The sequence below is a fragment of the Danio rerio genome, chromosome 20 (genome assembly GCF_049306965.1).
Source record: "Danio rerio strain Tuebingen ecotype United States chromosome 20, GRCz12tu, whole genome shotgun sequence".
Lineage (NCBI taxonomy): Eukaryota > Metazoa > Chordata > Actinopteri > Cypriniformes > Danionidae > Danio > Danio rerio.
The window spans coordinates 863,530-888,191 of record NC_133195.1 but is presented as its reverse complement, the minus strand read 5'-3'; the positions used below and the strand labels follow the sequence as shown (position 1 = coordinate 888,191).

At 39.7% G+C, this 24,662-nt stretch overlaps 1 protein-coding gene across 1 annotated transcript; it reads right to left on the bottom strand.

The window, feature by feature from the left end:
* Nucleotides 1–1,841: 1,841 nt before the first annotated feature.
* On the bottom strand, nucleotides 1,842–23,722 carry nt5e (5'-nucleotidase, ecto (CD73)). The gene is given in 9 exon segments (NM_200932.2): nucleotides 1,842–2,524; nucleotides 4,373–4,573; nucleotides 5,221–5,370; nucleotides 5,448–5,556; nucleotides 7,366–7,520; nucleotides 8,775–8,972; nucleotides 11,608–11,796; nucleotides 15,963–16,185; nucleotides 23,374–23,722. Coding segments are annotated over 9 exon segments (1,713 nt in total). The 5' UTR covers nucleotides 23,701–23,722; the 3' UTR covers nucleotides 1,842–2,363.
* Nucleotides 23,723–24,662: the final 940 nt, after the last annotated feature.

Here is a 24,662-nt window from a genome sequence, read left to right as displayed (position 1 = left end):
GGGTGTGTTACTGTCCTGAGAGCACAGATGGAGGACACATGGATCCTTCATCAGAAATGTGTGAACAGAATTGCTGGATAAGCAAAGTAAACAAGCTGAGAATTTGTGAAACACATGCTGAAGTCATTAAGCGGCAGGAAGTTCACATTCCTGATTGCTGAGGTGCTCGAGACGGTTTGCCAATTCTGTTTGGTCTTTTTATGTGTGTTTTTAAACTCTAAAAGTACTGATAATCTAAGAACTGCAGTGTTGTTCAAAATAATAACAGTAAGTGACTAACCAGACTGATCTAGGATTTTAGTATATTTGTATTGCTACAGTACATGGCAATGAAGTTACCAGTAGGTGCAGTAGATTCTCAGAAAACAAACAAGATCCAGCATTCATGATGAGCGCACTCTTAAGGCTGTGCAATTGGGCAATTAGTTGAAAGGGTGTGTGAATAAAATAGCAGTGTGGCATTCAATCAGTGAGCTCATCAACATTGTGAAAAAACAGGTGTGAATCAGCTGGCCCCTATTTAAGGATGAAGACAGCACTTGCCTGAGGCAAATGGCTCGTTCAAAACATTGTTCAGAAGAACAGCATCCTTTGATTAAAAAGTTGGTTGGAGAGGGGAAAACATAAAGAGATGCAAAAAATACAGGCTGCTCATCTAAAATGATCTTCAATGCCTTAAATTGGGGGGCAAAACCAGAGAGAGGGGGAAGAAAATGGAACACAACCATCAAAATGGATCGAATAATAACCAGAACGGCACAGGCTCAGCCAATGACCAGCTCCAGGATGATCAAAGAAAGGCTGGAAATACCTGTTAGTACTGTAAGACGTCTGCGTGAAGCTAATCTATTTTCAAGAATTCCCCGCAAAGTCCCTCTGTTAAAAAAAGGCATGTGCAGAAGAGCTTACGATTTCTGACAATCTACTGCACCTATTAGTAACTTGTTAGCCATGTAGCAATAAAAAAAAAATATACTAATAACCTGGATTATTCTGGTAAGTCACTGCTATTATGTTGAGCAATACTGTATGTCATAGTGAAGAAAAAACTCATCAGCCTGAGGGGAAGTTAACAGCAATTTTTCGGCTTTGGGCTATCCTTTAAGTTTTTGAGTGCAAAATTAATTTTAATTGAATTATTATACAGTTAGCCCCATGCTAAATCACTATTAAAATGTACAGTTGAAGTCCCATTATTGGCCCCCATTTGATTTTTTTCCCCTCTTTTTTTTAAATATTTCCTAAACGATGTTTAACAGGGCAAGGAAATGTTCACAGTGTGTCTGATAATATTTTTTCTTCTGGAGAAAGTCTGATTTGTTTTATTTCGGCTACAATAAAAGCAGCTTTTAATTTTTTAAACACCATTTTAAAGTCAATATTATTAACCCCTTTAAGCTATTTCCTGATAATTCAGGGGGGCTAATATTTCTGACCAACTGTACTTCACATTTATTTCCACTTTGCAGTAATCATCATATCAGCCAACACTCCCGTTTTTCCCGAGAGTCTTCCATATTTCAGACCCATCGCCCGACACCCTCCCGTTTTGTTATTTCTCCAGGAAAACACCCGTAACATCAATACCCCTACCCCTTGCGTTTAGTTTTTTGGTATAGTTCACCTTCGGGTTGCCAACTTTGGTATAGTATCTGATTGCAGCAGCCGCTCCATAGTACAGTTAGTAACACCACAGTACAGTTACCAACCTGGTTCTCAACTGAGTTATTCAGACCCACCACGCACTGGACTCCCGGATTTTTACAGACACATGTTGGCAGGTATGGTAAACAGAATTTAGGGTTGAAGCTGAGGAACTCTGCAAAAATCGTAAAGAACTAAAGGGATAAAGATCAGGGGTGTCTTTAATAAATGTGGCATACGCACAAATTGGGCAACTTGACGGGGGAATGTGCGCAGCTGGAAGTAAAGTCTAAGCAAACATATTTAACTGAAATATTGACTCTTTAAATCCTCATACAGCAGAAGCCATCATCATTAACAAAATAAATACACATTTATTGAGGCAGACGCTCACTTGTAGGAATGTTTCTAAGCAGAGCTTTATAACTCAGATCCCTGGATTATTCCTCGTGAAATAGATCCCCGCTCATAGATGGAGTGTTACATGTATACAGAGGTATAATGAAACCATCCCTGTGTTTCTCTAATGATAAGATCTTGTTTTACAAGAAGAGGGATTTTAGGCCATCTGTTCTACATCACAGTGTTAATTATCAGTCGACTCCTATGAAGACAACTCATCTTTGGGCTAGAGGTTTTCTTTTTTCCTCATCTGACTGTACAGTCACACATAAAATGGCTACATGTTGTACAAAGTGCATTAGAATGATGTTAACTGGCTAAACAAGCATGAGCCAGACGGCCCACAGCAGCAGAACGGTGGACGTGTATCCCCGAAGACCAGCACAGGAGCTGCTGAACTGAATGCGTCCCTCCACAGCCGGATGAACTCTCTTCCTCTCGGAGATGTAGCCAGCAACAACCGATATATCCAGATCACCTGTGGAATAAAGCACACCACAACGTGTGATGCTAACAAGAGTATGCAGTGAAATGTGCATCAAGAGGACATCAAAACCAGAAAACAATGAAGAACTGCTGGATATTTTATAAATAATATAACCTTAGTCTCTTACAGGACATCGCTAGTCTCAAAGACATCGCTGTTCTCTGACAGGCTACGCTAGTCTCACGAAGACAGCTAGTTTCTGACAGACATCACTATTCTCTCGAAGGCATCGCTAGTCTCTTGCTAGTCTCTCACAGACATCGCTAGTCTCTCAAAGAGATAGCTAATGTCTAACAGGCAGTACTATTCTCTCGACGGCAACGCAAGTCTCTTGCTAGTTTCTCACAGACAACACTAGTCTCTCGCTAGTCTCTTGCAGGACATTGAAAGACTCGCGATGTCTGTGAGAAACTAGCAATGTCTTCGAGAGATTAGCAATGTCTGTCAGAGACTAGCAAGGTCTGTCAGACTAGCGATGTCTGAAAGATTAGCGATGTCTGTGAGAAAATAGCAAAGACATCGCTAGTTTCTGACAGACATTTGTAGTCTCTCGCTAGTCTCTGACAGACATCGCTAGTCTCTCGCTAGTCTCTGACAGACATCGCTAGTCTCTCGCTAGTCTCTGACAGACATCGATAGTTTCTCGCTAGTCTCTGACAGACATCGCTAGTCTCTGACAGACATCGCTAGTCTCTGACAGACATCGCTAGTCTCTCGCTAGTCTCTGACAGACATCGCTAGTCTCTCGCTAGTCTCTAACAGACATCGCTAGTCTCTCGATAGTCTCTGACAGACATCGCTAGTCTCTCGCTAGTCTCTGACAGACATCGCTAGTCTCTCGCTAGTCTCTGACAGACATCGCTAGTCTCTCGCTAGTCTCTGACAGACATCGCTAGTCTCTCGCTAGTCTCTGACAGACATCGGTAGTTTCTCGCTTGTCTCTGACAGACATCGCTAGTCGCTCGCTAGTCTGATAGGCATCACTAGTCTGTGACAGACATCGCTAGTCTCTCGAAGTCTCTTGCAGGACATCACTGACAGACATGGCTAGTCTCTGACAGATATTGAGTCTCTCGCTAGTCTCTGACAGACATCGATAGTCTCTTGCTAGTCTCTGACAGACATCGGTAGTCTCTCGCTAGTCTCTGACAGACATCGCTAGTCTCTCGCTAGTCTCTGACAGACATCGGTAGTCTCTCGCTAGTCTCTGACAGACATCGGTAGTCTCTCGCTAGTCTGTGACAGACATCGCTAGTCTCTTGCTAGTCTCTGACAGACATCGCTAGTCACTGACAGACATCGCTAGTCTCTCGCTTGTCTCTGACAGATATCGCTAGTCTCTCGCTTGTCTCTGACAGACATCGGTAGTTTCTCGCTAGTCTCTGGCAGACATTATTAGTCTCTCGCTAGTCTCTGACAGACATCGCTAGTCGCTCGCTAGTCTGATAGGCATCACTAGTCTGTGACAGACATCGCTAGTCTCTCGAAGTCTCTCGCAGGACATCACTGACAAACATGGCTCGTCTCTGACAGATATTGAGTCTCTCGCTAGTCTCTCACAGGACATCACTAGTTTCTGACAGACATGGCTAGTCTCCACCTAGTCTCTGACAGATATTGATAGTCTCTTGCAGGACATCACTAGTCTCTTAAAGACATCGCTGATCTTTTACAGACATCAATAGTCTTTCGCTACTCTCTGACAGACATTGCTAGTGTCTCGCTAGTCTCTAACAGCACACAACATCAGACATTCTTGAAAGGTAGCTCTTCCACATCTGTTAGTTTACCTTTAAACAGGACTACTGCGTTTTGTTTAGTAATTTGACCTCCACTTACCGCTGTCGTGTTTGAGTTTCTGCTCTTTGATCATGGTGAATCCGTCTCCTCCGTCCACTAGGTAAGACGGCAGCACTACTTTATACACCTTGTTGGGGACCAGCGGTTCATAATGAGGCACTCGACACTGGGTGCAGAGCACTTTCACACTTTTAACACGGCTACCAGGCGCTTTCGATAAATCATACACCACCTGAAAACCTGCAGAGGGATTAAAAACAATAGAAGATTGACACTGCTTTATCTGAATTAGCATAATAGTAGCATAGACTAGTCTTGTTCATACTTTTGAACACCTTGATAGTCAAATACTGAGGTTGACTATATGACTATGTTTTTTTTTCTATATTGTGATGCAGTTCCTAGAGAAACTGAATATTCAGTGGGCGTGGCTTGTTTTTTTCTACTGCGATCTGATTGGATGTAGTAAAGTAGGCGTGTCATTCAGAAAGCTGGGGGAAAAGGTTTGGACAACCTAACAGACTCCTCCCCCTCACTATTCTGTCTGTTGTTAAAACTGAAAGCTGGAGGGGTGTGGTTAAGTGTTTTAGCCCCACCCACTACCTCAGACTGACCTAATCTGAGAATTTAACGGAAAACAAACAGGATTTCTATTAAAGATCACAAGGGCAAACTGTTTTTGTTCTTACTGACATGCACAGATGAATTGTTCACCACAATACTAGCAATGTGAGCTAACACAACCATATGGTTACTTTTGATTTGTACTTTAAACAGTTCGAAACACGTTAAAGAGATAAAATTGATGCAAATAATATAAAAAAAGAGAAAGAGACATAAGGGATGAGTACATAATGGCAGAATTTTCAGTTCAGTTTTAAAGGTACCTGACACCTGTAGGAATTCTCCAGTGTTTCCTCCGTGTCGGCGAACTGAGTGCTCAAAAGCTTCTAATAGAGTCGATCCGTTCAGCTGGACCAGGTCGAATGTTCCTCCAAACGGCAGCACGGCGATCAGGTCCTCCATTGTGATGGAACCTTCAGTCGGAGGGAGTGGGACGGTTTGAGGATTATTCATATACACTAATGTTGGTGTGAGATCAGTAAATCTGTACCGTTTCTGTTTCGCTCATCAATAGGTGCCCGAATGCCTCCACCGTTTAGAATACAAGAGCTGACATGGTTCCACTGGAGCTCGTCGGCGTATTTAATATTATGATGGACCTGAAATACAAGTGTGCCATGGGATATTTAATAACACATCAGTTCGGTCGAGGTTTTACAGCAGAGAGTTGAGCAAATGGCTGCTGGTTTTTGTATTAATTAGTCCCTTTCACTTGGTGGTCATCTTTAATGTTTTAATAACGTTATACCATCATAAAAAACAATGCACTTATATAGGGGAAAAGTATTAAATATTAATTCTTATTTATTTTATGCCTAAAAATCCATATGCGTGATTGTCATCACAGGACAGTAAGAGGTGAGGTAATATGGTGAGTCGTGCACCAAGTGACCTGGTCTCGAAAAAGAACACAACCTCTGCAGTTTGGCAGTATTTCGGGTTTTGACCGAACGAAAAGGGAGATTTGGTAGATACAAACTAGAGGTTCTCTATTCCCGCTGCTGTACTGTGGGAGCCGCAGGACCCGGCCAGATTTCTTGTGGTGCGGGAAAAACATTCAGAATAAAGCGCGGGAGCGGTCGATAACTCTGGTGAACGGGAGTGGGCAGTCTAACAATATCGCTCCCGAGCAAGCAAGCACGCACGCGTGAATGCTGTTTATGTGTGTGTGTGTGTGTGAATAAGAGAGAGTGTGATGCTGTGTGTCTGTGTGTGTGTGTTTATACAGACAGCTTGTTATAGGCTGTCTGGACTCTATCATCCAGCTGGGTGGTTTTTGATTTTGCTTTTCTGTTCGCGAACACATCATCTAAGCCCCCCCCTAAAATGATGTCCCGCACAGATCTTGCAAATTGTGCAACAAACAGGTGATCACGAACCTAAGGTCGCACATACAGTATTCAGTTACTGAATGGTTTAGGCACAAGCCAAAAGCTGTCTGAGCCTTACGTCATAATTTTTTTTATTATGCACGATAATACCGAGGTAAAACAGAGAGGAGGTTTGACGGTATCAGAATTTGGATATCGCCCAGAGAAGGACCCACGAACTGCCAAGGACTGGATCCTCAACCCATTTGTCAACATATCAGGTGAGTCCAGCATGTCTGTGGAAGAAAAAGATCATCTGCTGGAGCTCGCAAATGACGGTGGCCGTTCACATATTGTGTCCTTTCTGTGCGCAAGTTCGTTATAGGGCGCAACGCACTCGCACCTTCCAGGCGCACCCAGTTGAAAACATCTTCAGAATGCCATGAGCGCACCGCGAGTCATGTGACGAACTGACCAATCAGCTTTATGCTTTGTATGTAATATACACATTTCGGTAGACTAATCAGAGTTGCAGCAATGATTTGTCAGCTTGTCATCTTTTGAGTTAACGGTTGTTGCACCGCAATCTCCTACACCCCCACCCCCCAGGAAAATTGTCAAGCATTGACTGGCCCTCTATGATAGGTTGGAAAGCACTGATCTAGAGGACGTAATTGGACATTATCCTTTCAATCAAACTATGTAGCTACCATAAGCGTTCTTGTGGTACCGGTTGGTCTTGCAGGTTACCTTGGAAGAACAAACTCGGACCGTGAGAACACAGAACGCATATGAGAAATTCACACAAAAACAATTTCACCATTAATAAAATTATGATTTATTTTTCTTTTCAGTGAAAATGTACAAATATTTAAGTATTAAAGCATTGTCAGTGAAGGTCAGTTGCAAAATGCAAATAAAAACGATTTCAACAAGGAAACGGCTCACACCACTAGCAGGTTCTGGGGACCCCCTAGTGGCGGTGGGGCCCTAAGTAGCTGCAGTAATTCTCAAGAAAAGCAATAAGCAAACTACTTGCATTAGAAGGGCAGCGCCTTTTAACAGCAAGCCTTCAAAAGCGTAGGTGTTTTTACTCACCATGGCATCACAGATTAAATTCCCCAAATTGCATTCACGAAAGCGACACTCCTCGAAGGTGCCGTTGAGGAAAACTAGAGTCTGTCCCACTTGCTGAGAGGAGTAGTTGGCCAGATTCATCCTCCAGCTGTCCACTTTAGCCTGGATGTCGGGATCTAGAGAGAGCCAGATTACAGATTGATGTTTACATTTTGTGTTTCTCAACCACGTTCCTGGACAGCCACCAGTACTGCATGTTTTGGATGTCTCAATGTCTGTCACGCCTATTGCAGGTCTTTCAGTCTCTGCAAATGAGCTGATGATCTGAATCAGCTGTGTTTGGTTAAGGAGACATGGAAAGTGTGTAGAGCTGGTGCTCCTCCAGAAACACTGATTAGCTGATGCTTTTGTCGGCTAACAAAAAAGGAGGCATTAAGCACCTCATCATAAAGAGGAAATACTAACAATGATTGCTTTTAACATCTTTGTATATGGTTGATTTTACCTTGTCAGGTCCAAAACTTATTTCCAGTGGATTTTTTTTATGTGTCTGCACCATATATTATCATCTGTTTCTGTTTCCAGTGATCAGATGTTGATATCAGGTGCAAACACACATGGGTCTGGTTTGCTATCCCAGTGGGGACTCTCTATAATACTGTACAGACTTTATATTCTCTCCCCCTACATCAACCCTAGTACCCTAGTGTGTGTGTGTGTGTGTGTGTGTGTGTGTGTGTGAGACAGAGACAGGGAATGAGAAGGTCTGCAGTGTGTCAGAGCAAAGCTCATTAATATTCACAAGCCTCCCAAATATGGTCAAAATGGACCCTTTTCCACATTTCCTGGTTTCTCAGTATCAAAGTGGTCGTAGTTGGAAAAATTCAGAGAGCAGTGAATGGGAGAATACAACAAATCATCCTTTTACAATCCTATTTGCTGAAATAACAACATAAAAACTCCATAATGGTGTTATAAATTCTTTCAGAAGGAGAAAAAAAATAGTGTGAGACTGACCTAGAATGATGTCAGCTTTACTCTCAGCCCCATTGACACTGCTCTACAAACACCTCGCATGAGCGGTCATAAGTTTTTTTGTAATTTGACACAAAGACAATATAATACATGCATAAACATATAAATGTTCATTAAAATCTAAATATTAAAAAAACTTTCAAGGATTTAAGATGATGATGAGCGTTAAACACATCATAACAGCCTTGTGAAAAGGCTCCATGAATCTTGTCATTCTACGGGTCATTTCTGATTTTATAAACAAGCTTATATATCTACTTCTGAACTTACCTAGGCCACATATCTCTTATGTAGATATCAGAGAACATATTGAACCTTTAAGCTATAAATCATAACAGGATTACATAGAAACGCAAATGCAAATTAACTTGCTTGCATGTCAACAGTTTCCTTACCTGGTTCTACTGAACTATTCAGAAGAATGGGGTTTCCTGTCGACTCCAGCACATTTCCGTTTGCATCAAAAGTCACTTTCAGGAATCCCAGATATTTTCCAAAAGCATAAGCCTGGACCACAGGCACCTGCCGGCCGTCGTCTGACTTGACCATGAGTGGATACGGCCCTGCGGGAACTTCTGTGGACGGTGGATCTCCTGCAGAGAGAAGCGCACACAATGAACAAACTGAGTAATAAAAACAATTTGCTTTATTTGTTAACTTCATGGTGGCGCAGTGGTTAGCACTGTGGCCTCACAGCAAGAAGGTCGCCTGTTCGAGCACCGGCTGGGTCAGTTGGTGTTTCTGTGTGGAGTTTGCATGTTCTCCCCGTGTTGGCGTGGGTTTTCTCTGGGTGCTCCGGTTTCCCCCACAGTCCAAACACATGCGCTATAGGGGAACTGATGAACCTAGTTGGCTGTAGTGTATGAGTGTGAATTAGTGTGTGTGGGTTGCAGCTGAAAGAGGATCACAGGGCAGCAGCTCACTGCATGTAGGCATGTAGACATGGTCAAGACGATCTGCTGCAGGTCAAAGCGAGCATCAGAATGGGGAAGAAAGGGGATTTAAGGGACTTTAAGGGACGTGGCATGGTTGTTGCTGCCAGACGGGCTGCTCTGAGTATTTCAGAAACTGCTGATCGACTGGGATTTTCATGCACAACCATCTCTAGGGTTTACAGAGAATGCTCCGACAAAGAGGAGATATCCATTTGGCGCACAGTGTGTGTGGCTATCATGTCAAGGTGTACCTAACAAAGTGGCCGGTGAGTAACATATATATATATATATATATATATATATATATATATATATATATGTACACAACAGTTGTTGTATAAACGCAATATCACACGAGTAGCAGTGCAATATGGCTGTATATCAGCACTGGTGGGGGCACTAACGCACGCCTCCCACCAGTGCCGATATACAGCCATATCGCACTGCTACTCATGTGATATTGCTCATATATATTGTTGGAAATGTATTTCTTATTAATTGTGGCTCTCCTATTTCTTTCTATGAACGTAGCTGTGTTATGTCCATGTATGTTATATAGCTGTGTCATTTTTATGTGTGTAGGTCAAGAGGGGCCAGGGTCTGTGGTGCCAAGGCCAGATAACACAGAACGTAAAGCACCACACCCGGCCAATTCCTAGAACACCAGTTGTTTACTTGTGTGTATAAAAGTGGTTAGATGGAAAGAGTTGCTGTTGAAGATGGCAATATTACAAATTTCACAGCAGGGCTAATATGTTTGTCTTCAACTGTACACACACAGTATATACACAGTACAATAGAAATAGAAACAACAGAAACTATTCAAATCAAAGTCACACTTTACAATAAGGTTCATTAGTTAATGTTATTAATGCAACAAACAATGAACAATACATTTACTACAGTATTTATTCATGCTAGTTAACGTTAGTTAATGAAAATACAGTAGTTCATTGTCAGTTCATGTTAACTCATGGTGCATTAACTAATGTTAACAAGCATGGACTTGGATGTTAATAATGCATTAGTAAATGTTTAATTATGATTAATAAATGCTGTACAAGTGTTGATCATGATTAGTTCATGTTAGTAAATGCATTAACTAATGAACCTTATTGTAAAGTGCTACCCAAATCAACAATGGAGCAGTCATATGTCAGTGCCATGACAGAGCTAGTAGTAGTGTTAAAGGGACAAAGCAAAGATTTTCTTGAAACAAAAAACAAAAAAGTCAAGCCTGAAATTATTTATACCCCTGGCAAAATCTGAATTCAAGCTTTTGTTCAAATGTGATGCCTCTTGTACATCGACTTGTTATCTTTTGAGAGGAGTCGGCGTCATTTTTAGTAAATAAACTTGAATGGTTGAACAAAAGTGACTTTAAGTCAGAATTTGCCACGGGTAAGAATCATTTCGAGCTTATACGCATGTATACACACATTTATATAGTTGAAGTCAGAATTATTCACCCCCCTTTGAATTTGTTTCCTTTTTTAAATATTTCCCAAATGATGTTGAAAAGAGCAAGGAAATTTTCACAGTGTGTCTGATAATATTTTTTCTTCTGGAGAAAGTCTGATTTGTTTTATTTTGGCTAGAATAAAAGCAGTTTTTAATTTTTAAAAAAACATTTTAGGGACAAAATTATTGGCCCCTTTAAGCTTTATATATTTTTTCAATAGTCTACAGAACAAACCATCGTTATACAATAACTTGCCTAATTACCCTAACCTGCCTAGTTACCCTAATTACCCTAGTGAAGCCTTTAAATGTCACTGTAAGCTGAACACTAGTGTCTTGAAGAATATCTAGTCTAATATTATTTACTGTCATCATGACAAAGAGAAAATAAATCAGTTATTAGAAATGAGTTATTAAAACTATTACGATTAGAAATGTGCTGGAGAAATCTGCTCTCAGTTAAACAGAAATTGGGGGAAAAATAAACAGGGGGCGAATAATTCTGACTTTAACTGTATGTTGTTATGCATTATTATATTTGTGGCATCACTTGTTCTCAGAGCAGAACCATGAACAGACGAGTGTTATAGTTGTCAGCAGTTGTGAATGCATTTAGTCTGTTCACAGCACACACTCCTTTATAAACAGCAGTAAGTGTCAGGTTTTCAGCCTGTAAACAGCAGCAGAACTGAATGCAGATGAGCTGTGCTTAACAGTCAGACCACAGCTGCTGGAGGAAGAGCTCCAAGCGCTTACACACATTTTGTTGATTTTAAGTTGGATTGAATTGATTCTCACTGGAATATTAGCAGATTTGTTATCTGATACCTACCCGTGTACAAGAATGTATTGGTGTGTCCTCCAATCACAACGTCCACTCCCTGAACCTTCTTTGCGATCATTTGATCCATTAGGAAGCCAGAATGTCCGAGAGCGATGATCTTATTAACACCCAAAGTCAAGAGTTTATCCACTTGAGGCTGTAGAGCCGTGATTTCATCCTCAAACTTCAGATGTGGGCCTGCAAATATATATATAGAACAACACAGTCATACTCCTGCTGACTGCAAATCAACCTGTTTTGTTCAACACAATGTTTTTAAGCTGACAGTTTTCACAATGTTACAGATCATTTGAATCAGTGAATCATTTACTGGAGACTCACTCTGACAGATCATTTGAATCAGTGAATCATTTACTGGAGACTTTTTCTGAACAGATCATTTGAATCAGTGAATCATTTACTGAAAACTCACTCTGTACAGATCATTTGAATCAGTGAATCATTTACTGGAGACTCACTCTGACAGATCATTTGAATCAGCGAATCATTTACCGGAGACTCACTTTGACAGATCATTTGAATCAGTGAATCATTTACTGGAGACTTTTTCTGAACAGATCTTTGAATCAGTGAATCCTTCACTGAAGACTCACTCTGAGCAGATTATTTGAATCAGTGAATCATTCACTGAAGACTCACTCTGTACAGATCATTTGAATCAGTGAATCATTCACTGAAGACTCACTCTGTACAGATCATTTGAATCAGTGAATCATTTACTGGAGACTCACTTTGACAGATCATTTGAATCAGCGAATCATTTACCGGAGACTCACTTTGACAGATCATTTGAATCAGTGAATCATTTACTGGAGACTTTTTCTGAACAGATCTTTGAATCAGTGAATCATTCACTGAAGACTCACTCTGAGCAGATTATTAGAATAAGTGAATCATTTACTGGAGACTCACTCTGAACAGATCCTTTGAATCAGTGAATCATTTACTGAAGACTCACTCTGTACAGATCATTTCAATCAGTAAATCATTTACTGCACACTCACTCTGAACAGATCATTTGAATCAGTGAATCATTCACTGAAGACTCACTCTGAGCAGATTATTTGAATCAGTGAATCATTTACTGGAAACTACTCTGACAGATCATTTGAATCAGTGAATCATCTACTGGAAACTACTCTGACAGATCATTTGAATCAGTGAATCATTTACTGGAAACTACTCTGACAGATCATTTGAATAACTGAATCATTTACTGCACACTCACTCTGAACAGATCATTTGAATCAGTGAATCATTTACTGCACACTCACTCTGAGCAGATTATTTGAATCGGTGAATCATTAACTCTATACATTTATTACAATTACTCAATAAATACTCCACAGGAAATAAACAGTGTGAGGGGTAAAGGTTAATGTGATAGTCCTGGAATGTGCTTTCAGTCTCTGCTTTGATAAAGAAAGATAAAGCAGCTCAGTGTCTGTTTTAATGGCAGATTAATGACTGCAGTAAAGTTGTGTAAACGCTTTGTTTTGCTTTTCTTTTTGCTTAGTGTGTCAACACAACACTGAGGTGCTCATGGAGACCCGAGTTCGAGACCCAGCTCAAGGTTTTTTGCCGATCCTGTTCCCTCTCTCTTCTCTCCAGTGTACATGGCTGTGTTGTTACTTCTTGAAGTTTATTTATACACTGATTTCGAGAGGATCCTGTGCTTCTGATTGTTCTTAGCTGGTCCTGCATCAGCTCATGATTGATTCTCCAATCAGACGATTCCTAACTCACTATAAACAACCCGAGTTTTTCTTATCTCGATATCTTCGTCTTGAAGAATACTCCCCTACCCAGCCCTACTCCACCTCCTTTCCAGATGGGAGACACGGTGGCCAGTGGTAAGCACTGTTGCCTTACAGCAAGAATGTCTCTAGATAAAGTCTCTACTAAACCAGATGGCAATTCCGTGTGGAGTTTGCTCGTTCTCCCTGTGCTTGAGGTTTCCTCCCACCGTCCAAAAACACACAACTTAAGTAACATAAACATATCCACATTAATACCATATCCAAGCTTTTAGCAAGTACACCTGTCATTAGCCAGAAATAAGCCAGGGGGAGTTCATCGAGATCTACCTGAGCTCAAACTCCCCTCTCACCCTGCAACAGGAGGGAGCCCAAGGCTCGAGGGGCTCTCTCCCGGGACAGCATGCCAAACAAGCTTTATAATCAATCATCAGTTAAGTGTGAACTCTTGAAACATCTTAAATAATGCAGCCTGCAGTTTACAGCAAGTGTTCAGTGAGATGTGTTGTCATGTCTTTCGTCTGTCTTTTTGGCGGGGGTTTCTCGTAAGGCACGGCTTTCCAAAATGATGACATGAGACTCTGCTGGGTAGTCGCGTTGGTTTACCAACACTTGTTTGGGTCTGTAATTTCTAAACATCTTCATAAAGACTGATGAAACAGGTTTGTGGTGTTGCCTGCTTCTGATGGCACGAGCCGTCTGCGCAGTTTGCAGTGCATATTTTATTTTACTCCTCCAAGTGTATATCTGCGCAGCATTACGCATAGTGGATAAATATTATCCAACTCTTATTGAACTGTCATTATCGTTAAAAAAATAAATAAAAATATTGTAATAATTATCGTTATCGAATTATCACCCAGCCCTTTGCTGAAGTATATATTAACCAGTTAAACTCTGCTGCTATTTTGGGGATTTCCGCCTAGATTTTGTCTACCAAAATTTAAAAGTTTGCCAAATCCACATGCAGAGGTGTAAATGCAAAAATTTGGTTTCATTTTAAAGAAAACCCTTTGAATTTTCATTAAACACTATTGAAAGTGTTTAAAATAACTGTATATGTCGTCTGTGTTATAATAAACACCTAAAAAAAGAGGCGCTTTTTGTATTTTTTTTATAAACTCAAATTTATAAGTGCACCTTTTAGGTTCTGTGTGCTCTAGCGTGCTGTAATTAATGTTGGTGGTTCCTGCACATGTCTGTAATCATAGGGAAAAAGAAAAATGTCTCCACCATAATCTGTGCAGAAGTTATTGCATTCCAACTGATGAGAGGTGCTGTACAAGCCACAGGGAGCGATCATTGTGTTCATCTTTCACTATTCTTTTGTTTGATCAAACATAATTCACTGTGTTTGGAGCACGTCAGACATATAAAAGGATTACTTATGCACATCAGCTCAAAAACAGAGGAGAATGGCCCTGAAGCGCACAGCATAAGGTAAGAGATGAGCTGTCTGTGCTATCTGGGGCTGCTTATTGATCATAAATGTATTGTTTACACTTCTGCGCCATGGAAACACCACGATTCATTCAGCAACTGTTTGATATGTGAATATAATTCAGTAAAAAGAAAGCTAGAACTGTATGAGCACCGGCAAGAGCTTTCATTTGAGCTATAACTTGTCCATGTGTCATATAAAAAAATATGAAAATGAACCAATGTTCAATACCCAGCTCGGGCATCCAAAATACTGTGTATTTAAGTCTAAATAACTTTTATACAGTAGAATAAAAACCAAAGTGATGCATATGTGCATAAAATATAGATTCTACACTTTCAAACGACACCACTTACGAGGGTCTGGTGCAACGCTAGCCCTTTAAATCTTACAGCGAAAGCCGATGATGTCACGCGTCAGCGGAGTTTAACTGTACTCTTCATGTCATAAGCATACATTTGAGTAATTCAGGAAAATAATAAGTACAATATTTTGTTTAGGGATGTACTCAAATAAAAGTAAAAGTTTCCTAAAATACAAAATACTCAGGAAAAGCAACGATTCCTAAAATAATGTACTTGAATACAGTACCCTGCTGAAAAATCCAGCTTAAACCAGCCTAGGCTGGTTGGCTGGTTTCAGCTGGTCGACCAGGCTGGTTTTAGAGGGGTTTTGGCCATTTCCAGGCTGGTTTCCAGCCATTTCCAGCCTGGTCTTAGCTGGTCAGGCTGGAAAATGACCAGCTAAATCCAGCTAAAACCAGCTTGACCAGCCTGGTTTAAGACGGATATAGCTGGTTTTGGCTGGACTCCCAGTTTGACTAGGCTGGTCAAGCAGGTTTTAGCTGGTCATCTCCCAGCCTGACCAGCTAAGACCAGGCTAGAAACCAGCCTGGAAGTGGAAAAAAAAAACCCCTCTTAAACCAGGCTGGTCGACCAGCTAAAACCAGCAAACCAGCATAGGCTGGTTTAAGCTAGATTTTTCAGCAGGGTAGTCAAATAAAAAATACATAGACCACTGAAAGCATATTTCCGAGAAGCACATAAAAAGTAAACACTCATAATAATAATAATGAAGCATTCTTATGTTTTGGTTTAAAGGTTTACCTACAGCACCCCAGAATACACCTTAATGGGCTGTCTTACCTGGTAGAGACAAAGCAGGCGTCTCCGCCGATGTGTAGCCGACAACACCCACTTTCTCTGAGCCCAACGTGAAGATTTTATATGGGAAATAGTATCCGCTGATCCGAGGAGCAAGTGTCTCATCGGCTTTGATGTTGGCGCTGAGAACAGTGCAGTTCACCTCCTGAAGGAAAGGTTTCAGCAGGCCGTCCACGCCGTTGTCAAACTCATGGTTTCCTAAAGCCTAAAGCATCACAAACACATGCTAAAACACATTAAAATAAAAAATCAGTGCTTCCATCTGCCTATTTTTACGTGTATTTTGGAATATGCATACAAAGACTGCATCACAGTGCTTGAGTGTTGTTATTCTCCTATTGTTATTCCCTCCAGAACTGTCTTGAGCATCTGTCTGCGCACCCAAAGAGCATCTCACACCACCAAAAGCCACCTAATTCATTGCATTGCATCTTCTGTTGTGCAACTCGTTTATTAAAGAAGTTAAAAGACCACAGTGGCTTCTCCTACATCCCTTTTTTGATATTTGCAACAAGTTCATCAAAACGCAATGACTATGTTCCCGTTGACTCAAGTCTACTTCACATCTTTGGATGGAAACAAAGCTAACATCACAGGCCATCAATGTAAACTCGACTAAAATGCTGAAAGGCAGTGGTTTGTATTAATGCATTTTGTTTGCAAGCACTTATAGGGCTCTATTTTGACGGTCCATGTGCAAAGGCGCAAACGCTTTCAGGGCGTGTCAGAATCCACTTTTGCTAATATAAGGACAAAAGAAATCCGCTTTGCGCAGTGGCACATGGTCTAAAAGGGTTGAGTTCATTTTCTTATTGAGTTATAGGTGTGTTTGGAGAATAAACCAATTAGAGTCTCATCTCTCATTCCCTTTAAGTGCCAGCTGCGTCACGCCATAGTGCATTCACTATTTACAGGACGTAAAGTAAGTGTAAGTGGAAAAACTGAGCATTTCACAAGCAAGAAAACAGATAAACAGAGCATCTCCAGCACGAGAATGAGAGATAAATTATTCACTTTCACTCTCGTGGATAGGGAAAGCTTGTACGCACAGACATCAATTAGTCTATACATAATTAATTTCATTTGTTAAGTGCAAAGATTTGCTTCAAAACTATTTCTAAATTCAGTCTAATTTCCAGCAAACGAATAAATGAACAATAATAATGAAGTGTGTTAAAAAACCTGAGTTATATCCTAAAACACATGCTGTGCATCATATGGTCTTAAACCTGCAGATGGGCAAATCTAAGCTTGTTTTCAATAAAACAAATATAAATATGGATATAATAAATAATACTGCTAATAATAATAACATTATACAAAAGCAAATTGTTATGAATGAACTCAAAAAGCCTCCCGAGATGAAGAAGGCATGAAGGCAGTGGTGTTTATATTTATGTAGGCTAGAAAATAATATGTTTTGTAATATTTTAATCCTTTATATTTATATCCTATATATATATCCTTAATATTTTAATTATTTTTCATATGTAAAGATATTTGTGTATTGCTCTACATCTTGTGTGTATTAAGCAGTGTCTAAGTGAGGCGCATAACCAACTCGCTCTGCGCTGGACTTTAGACCGGGTTTGTTTTAGTCTATTGAAAAATCTATTATAGTTTCTCAAAATAGCAACGCGCCAGCAATGCGCCTCAACACGCCTCCCTTTTTTAGATCAGAACGCTTATGAGCGCACAAATTAGCGCTAATGCATTTGCTATTTAAACAGCGTGACGCAAAACGTCAAAATGACTCTTGCACCAAGCTGAAACTAGCAAACAACAATTGCATCGCGCCTTGCGCCACATTGCGCCGGCTGTATGATAGGGCCTGTAATTGGTTATGGTACTGATAATCTTATAACCGAAGCATAACTGAAGGCCAGGGCATGTTACAGCAGCACTAAACCAAGTTCCTCAGTAACACACACAAGAACAAAAGGAAGCTTTCCCCCTTACTTCATGATCCAAATGTAAAAAATCAAATGAAAAATCATAAAAGGCTGATAAATTGTACAACAACTAACAGTTGTACGTTATTTATTCATTAACAATTCAGTTTGGAGTGTTTTAAAGCTATGTAACAGGACAACTGGAAAACAAATCAATAAATTAATGTGAAATCTGGGTTTTTGTATTATAAAAATGCGGTCTGAGAACAAGATGTCTTCAGTCTCGTGAGCTTCAAAAGGTTTTCTTCAACTCTCCTTTTAGCAGCTCATGTTTCACCAGAAAAGGCTGACTTATATGGCAGAACTGCTTAAAGACAAGCGTAAAAGCAGTGCAGTGGACATTCTCATCACATATTTTTCTTATTAAATCATTTAAGCAGCTCTGCTTGTACACTACCTGACAAAAGTCTTGTGGCCTATCCAAGTTGTACAAACAGCCAACAATAACCAGACTTCTAGTTGTTGATTTGGCATCAGAAGTGTCTCTATGAAAGGTGAAGGCCTCTTGATTTTGCTGATTTGAGCTCAATAAATCTGATCATGTCTTGATGTTGACTGATTTGATGAGGACAGTGCGGTCTGACTCTGCTCAGACTAAAGTCTCATCACTGAACAGAAATAATGTCCAGTATAGAATATAAAGTCCTGCTGCAGTGGAGACAGAATGAAGATGGTGTCTGACTCCATCATGAGCTTGGAGGACTGCATCCATACATCTCTGACATGACTCACATCACTGATTAATAAAGTCATCTGGAATGAAGAAGAAAGCCTTCAGAGTTCATCAAGAGTCTTTGTGTTCATCTTCAACACCTCCTCCTCCATCAGCTCAATAATGTTGATGTCTGGTGACTGGGCTGGCCAATCCTGGAGCACTGTCTGCTTTCAGGATCTTTGATGTGGAGCTGAAGTATGAGCAGGAGCGCTATCCTGCTGGAGAATTGTCCCTCTCCTGTGGTTTGTAATGTAATGGGCAGCACAGATGTCTTGATACCTCAGGCTGTTGATGTTGATCATCCACTCTGCAGATCTCTCCATACTGAATGAACCCCAAACCATGATTTCTCCTTCACCGAACTTGACTGATTTCTCTTTGAGTTTTGGTGCATGCTGGTTTCAGTAGGTCTTCTGCAGTATTGGTGATGATTGGGATGCAGATCAGCAGATGATCCAGCAGAGAAATCCACCTTCTCACACTCTTACACATCATCAGCTAGATCAATTCATTGCTCTTCGACAAGACTTTTGTCAGTGTACTTGTATTGCGACTGAAGTGTTGGGATGGTCATCCTCATTCTGTTTATCTTCATACGACAATACGAAAACCAACTGTTTATATTAAAAGTAAATGAACTTACATGTACTTCTATAAATTTATTTAACCAAATAAAAATGTCTCCAATCTTTCTCTTCGAAACACACTCTCCTCATCTACAGCACACACTAGCATGAGAACAGACAGCTTCACTGGACCATATGTGAATGTTCATTGGCAGTGGCTGACTGGAGGATCTACATTTGGGAAACACCTCCTCTGTTTGTGTTCCAGCAGTCTGAGTCCCGCTGCACCCGAGCGGCCGCTCTGTCCACTGTAATGAAGACTCCAGTGGCTCACCTGTCCTGTCCAGCACCTTCTGTCCACATGCACTACGTCAATGATCAAACGAGGAACACGTCCCTTTGAAACCTCTAATGATGGAAAAACTGACCACACCTGGAGGAGGCTGAGAGATCACTTTGGGTCCATTAGTGCCAATTGAGCATGTTGTCAACGCCACAGCCTACCTGAGTATTGCTGCTGACCATGTCCATCCCTTTATGAGCACAGTGTCTCCATCTTCTGATGGCTACTTCCAGCAGGATAACGCAGCATGTCATAAAGCTCAATCATCTCAGACTGGTGAACATGACGATGAGTTCACTGTACTCAAATGGCCTCCACAGTCACCAGAGCTCAATCCAATAGAGCAGCTTTGGGATGTGGTGGAACGGGAGATTGGCATCATGGATGTGCAGCCGACAAATCTGCAGCAACTGTGTGATGCTATCATGACAACATGGAGCAAAATCTCTGAGGAATATTTCCAGTAGCTTGTTGAATCTCTGCCAGAAAGGATTAAGGCAGTTCTGAAGGCAAAAGGGGGCCAACCTGGTACTGGTAAGATGTACCTAATAAAGTGGCCATGAATGTATGTATATAGTTATAGTTATTAGTTATGCTTCATTATTTTGGTGCTGCACCAAAATAATAAACCATAACTAATTTTGGCACTCATGTTTCCAGAACTATAATAATAATAATAATATTTAATAATAATAATAATAATTAATAATAATGATAATAATAATAATAATAATAATAATAATTAATAATAATAATAATAATAATAATAATAATAATTAATAATAATAATAATTAATAATAATAATCTCCTTACCATTTATTTATATGTCAAAATATTTTGTAAAATAAAACGATAGTGGAGTTTAGTATAAACATATAATTAACAGATTAAAAGGATTAATAAAGCAACATGCAATGGGTCTCGTTCTGTAAAGCAGGATAAAAAAAAACATTTAAACTCTGGAAAACACCTCATCTATTACAACTATATTCCGCTGTTATTATTAATGTTGGTGTAAATAATGTGAACAGTCTTATCTCAGCCGTTTAGTTTAATTTTCAGTAATTAATCATGTTATTGTTATTAAAAACATTACAATCTGCTCAGTAAAGCGGTTTACAGTATAAACAACCCCTAGTAAACGTGTTTGCTGGAAATAATGTGCAACATGTGAATCAAACCCGAAAGTTTGGTGGCTTAGATGAATATCAAGGACGCAATGTTCAATTAACAAGACCCCAGTAAACATATTATCCAGAACCTATTATCCACTGTAAGCACATAAACATCAACCTACAGTAGCAACGTCTTAGCAACCACTTTACATCATCCTTATAACCATTTAGCAACACCCTAGCAACTACTCAAAACACTATAGTAAACATGTTAACAGTGTTCAAGCGACCCCTCAGAACATCTTAGCATGTGATGTGTCAAAAAACAAGCCGCTTCAGCACTTTTGTGGCGGCTAAATAGACATATTAACTCTGAAAAACAGCACACTTCTATTTCACTGTTGCTGTTATTAATATGGATGTAATAATTGTGAAAGTACATTCAGTCTTATCTCAGGCGTTTAGTGTTATTCTCAGTTCCTGTTACTGCAAACATTCTACTTTTACAGTAAATGAGCGACCCTTATTAAAAGTGAAATCACGTTACATGTGAATCAATTCAATACTGAACGCTCAGTGACTTGGTTGAATAACAAGGCTGTAATCTGCAATTAGCAAGACACTATAAACCATAGAAGGGCAAACTCGGTCCTGGAGGGCTGGTGTCCGGCACCGTTTAGCTCTATCTTTAATCAAACACACCTGCTTATGGATTTCTAGTGATCTTGGAGACACTGATTTGCATGTTCAGGTGTTTTTGATTGATTTCAGATTCAGGAAATGTTCACAGTGTGTCTGATAATATTTTTTCTTCTGGAGAAAGTCTTATTTGTTTTAATGCGGATAGAATAAAAGCATTTTTTAATTTATTAAAGGCTTTTTAGGGACATAATTATTAGCCCCTTTAAGCTTATTTTTTATTTTAACAGAACAAACATCGTTATCCAATAACTTGCCTAATTACCCTAACCTGCCTACTTAATTTCCCTAGTGAAGCCTTTAAATGTCACTGTAAGCTGAACACTAGTGTCTTGAAGAATATCTAGTCTAATATTATTTACTGTCATCATGACAAAGAGAAAATAAATCAGTTATTAGAGAAAATCTTTACTAGAGAATAACAGAAATTGGCGGAAAAATAAACAGGGGGTGAATAATTCTGACTTCAACTGTATAATACTGAGGTTTTAGAAAGATATTCAATGCCCTACACTTAAATTATGGATGGAATCCATGATAGAGAATCATATGAGTAAATGTTGGCCAAAATGACAGGCGATTACAAGGAAATAGATATATGGGAGATTTTCAATTCCTCGCTTGAAGTATGAAGGTTGCTATCCTGTTATGCTCTGTACTATTGTTTTAGTATGTTTATACTTTTGTTACTGGTTGTTGAATTATTTATTTACCTTCTTAGTTGATGAACAAATTTATAAATTGTGAAGAACTTTTAAATATTTGTATGGAATTGTATATTCTATCAATAAAAATAATAATAATAATTTTAAAAAAAGACTGCAAAGCGATGCATGAAAACAAGTGACTTCCAATAATTGTTGTAAGTTGTTTGTGATAGGGCTGGGTTTCGTTTGGGTTTATGTGCTAAATCGATACTTTAAAAACGATACCGGTGCCAAAACATTACCTGAACCGATACTTTTGAGCCACGAAATTATGGTGGACGACTCTAGATAAATCTTTTACTTGACAAAATCTTTTCAAAAATAATTTTAATTGAACAATATAATTAAAGTTTACAGTAAACATCAATTCATATTTTACATGTTTAAATTACATTAATATATTTCCCTTGATCATTTGTTGGTTAGCATGAATTTAAGATTTGCACTTGAAATTATTTTAGCTTAATACTAACCTGTGGAAAGGCTGTCATCAAAATACTTTTGGGAGCACATTTTAACATATTTCACAAAATACTTAAAAATAATAATATTCAAAGTCATTTTTTTTCATGCATCACTCTGCAGCCTTCATAAACAAGAAAATTAACTAAATTAAACTCAAAATAATCTTCCTAGTTAATTTATTTGACAAGTAACTCTGTACTGGTGTAGGAGAACACATCTCTAACAGTCAAGTACATCGAGGCACATTGCTGCACCTGTAAACTTTAACAGAAAGAAGTCAATTTATTTAACCTCCCATTCATTTTAGGCAATGTTTCTGACCATTTTCAGTGCTTCCTAAAAAAAAATATTATTCTGGAGTCATAATAAGTCCTATTTCTTATTGTTAATTTCTTGAATAAAAGCAGTTTTTTCTTAAAATAAATAAGGTCAGTATTATTAGCCTCCTTAAGAAATATTTACTGTATATTTTTGATATAAACAACAAATCAGTTACACAATAATTTGACCAATTATTTCAACTTTCGTAGTTAACTGAATACGTCTTTAAAGTACACTTTAATCTGAATAAAAGACTATAAAATACTTAAAGGAACTTTAAAGGTCCAAAACTGTGAAGTATAAGTGAGCCCCCTAAAAAGACAAGTGGCCCCCTGTTAGTCTGGTCTACAACCGCGACTGGACTTGGATGTACTTCAATTAGCAACACGTAGGCTATTATACAGGACATACATTCACTATACAGTAGTTAACTCTTTTGGAAACCACTCAGATCATCTTATAAACCCAAGTTTGGAGACTAGTGTGAATATCGGCTGTGTTCTTCTTACCATCGCGTCGTATTTGAGCTGGTTCATGAAATACGCCGCCTCAGCGCCCTTGTAATAGTTAAACCAGACGGTGCCCTGGAACTGGTCTCCTGCGTCCAGCAGCAGCACGTTTTTCTCCTTGCTGCGGATTTCTTTGATTTTGGTGGATCTCCGCGACACTCCGGCGAAACACGGCGGCTTGCTGCATTTGCCCGAGTCCTTGTTGGTCTCCTCCACTCGCGCGTGCACGTCATTGGTGTGCAGCAAAGTGAGCTGGAAGTCCGCAGACCAGCACAGCTGACAGTGAATGAAGAGCAGCAGCAACGCGGAGAGGACATTCATCATCATCATCATCCTCCTACTGTAAAATGAGAAGCTCATAGTGGAGTTCAGAGGACTTTAGACTGGAGGAGGAGGAGTTTTCATCCTCTACACACTGAGGAAAATATACTCATGCAGAGAGTCAGCATGAGTAACCAGACAAGGTTATTTATGAGGTAAAGTTGGTTTACATCCACACACTCGTTCAGTGACAACTCCATATTGTTTACTATGCTACTTTGAATTCTCGATCATAATCGACTACAAAACAACAGTTATTGACTGAACAGTGTTGTTCTTTGATAGTCTTTGGTTGCTAATTTCATTATTTAGAACTTGCTACTTTTCTGAATATATAATGTTTAGGAGAAAGTGTGACTGTGTGAATATTAAACCAACTTTGTCTCAATGGGTTATTTTATCAAACGCAAACTAACACTAACTAGCCCATTCACACCAAGCACGATTGTGGCAAGCCACTTAACATTAACTTCCTGATTATGTCCGAGGCTCTGACACACTCCCTCAGTTCAAAACTAGTTTAGTAAAGCATACACTCAATGCAACACTTAGCGGATTTCAACACAAGTTTCTACATCTTGTTTATATTCACTTTGATACACCCGAGGTCCTCAGATTATGCGGAGTCACTGATTGGGACCCAAGACCAGCGACAAGATGATCCCAAGGTGTCCACATCTTGGACCAGGCCGTATCCTGAGCTGCTGCTGTGCTGTTGGTCATGGGGGAGTGGAGAGCATGAGACTGATTCCAGTGATGCTCCAGGGACAGACGAGTCTTCGCTGAGGCCATCTTCTAGCCTCCACTGCTGAGACTGCAGCTCTGCCAAGACTTTTGGCCAGCAGAGAAATTATTATGGTTGTGCCCAACTGAGTCTGGTTCTCTCAAGGTTTTTATTCTTCACTCTCCTATTGCTGAAGTTTTTTTCCCTCTCCGCTGTCGCCACTGCCTCGCATGGTTCAGGATCT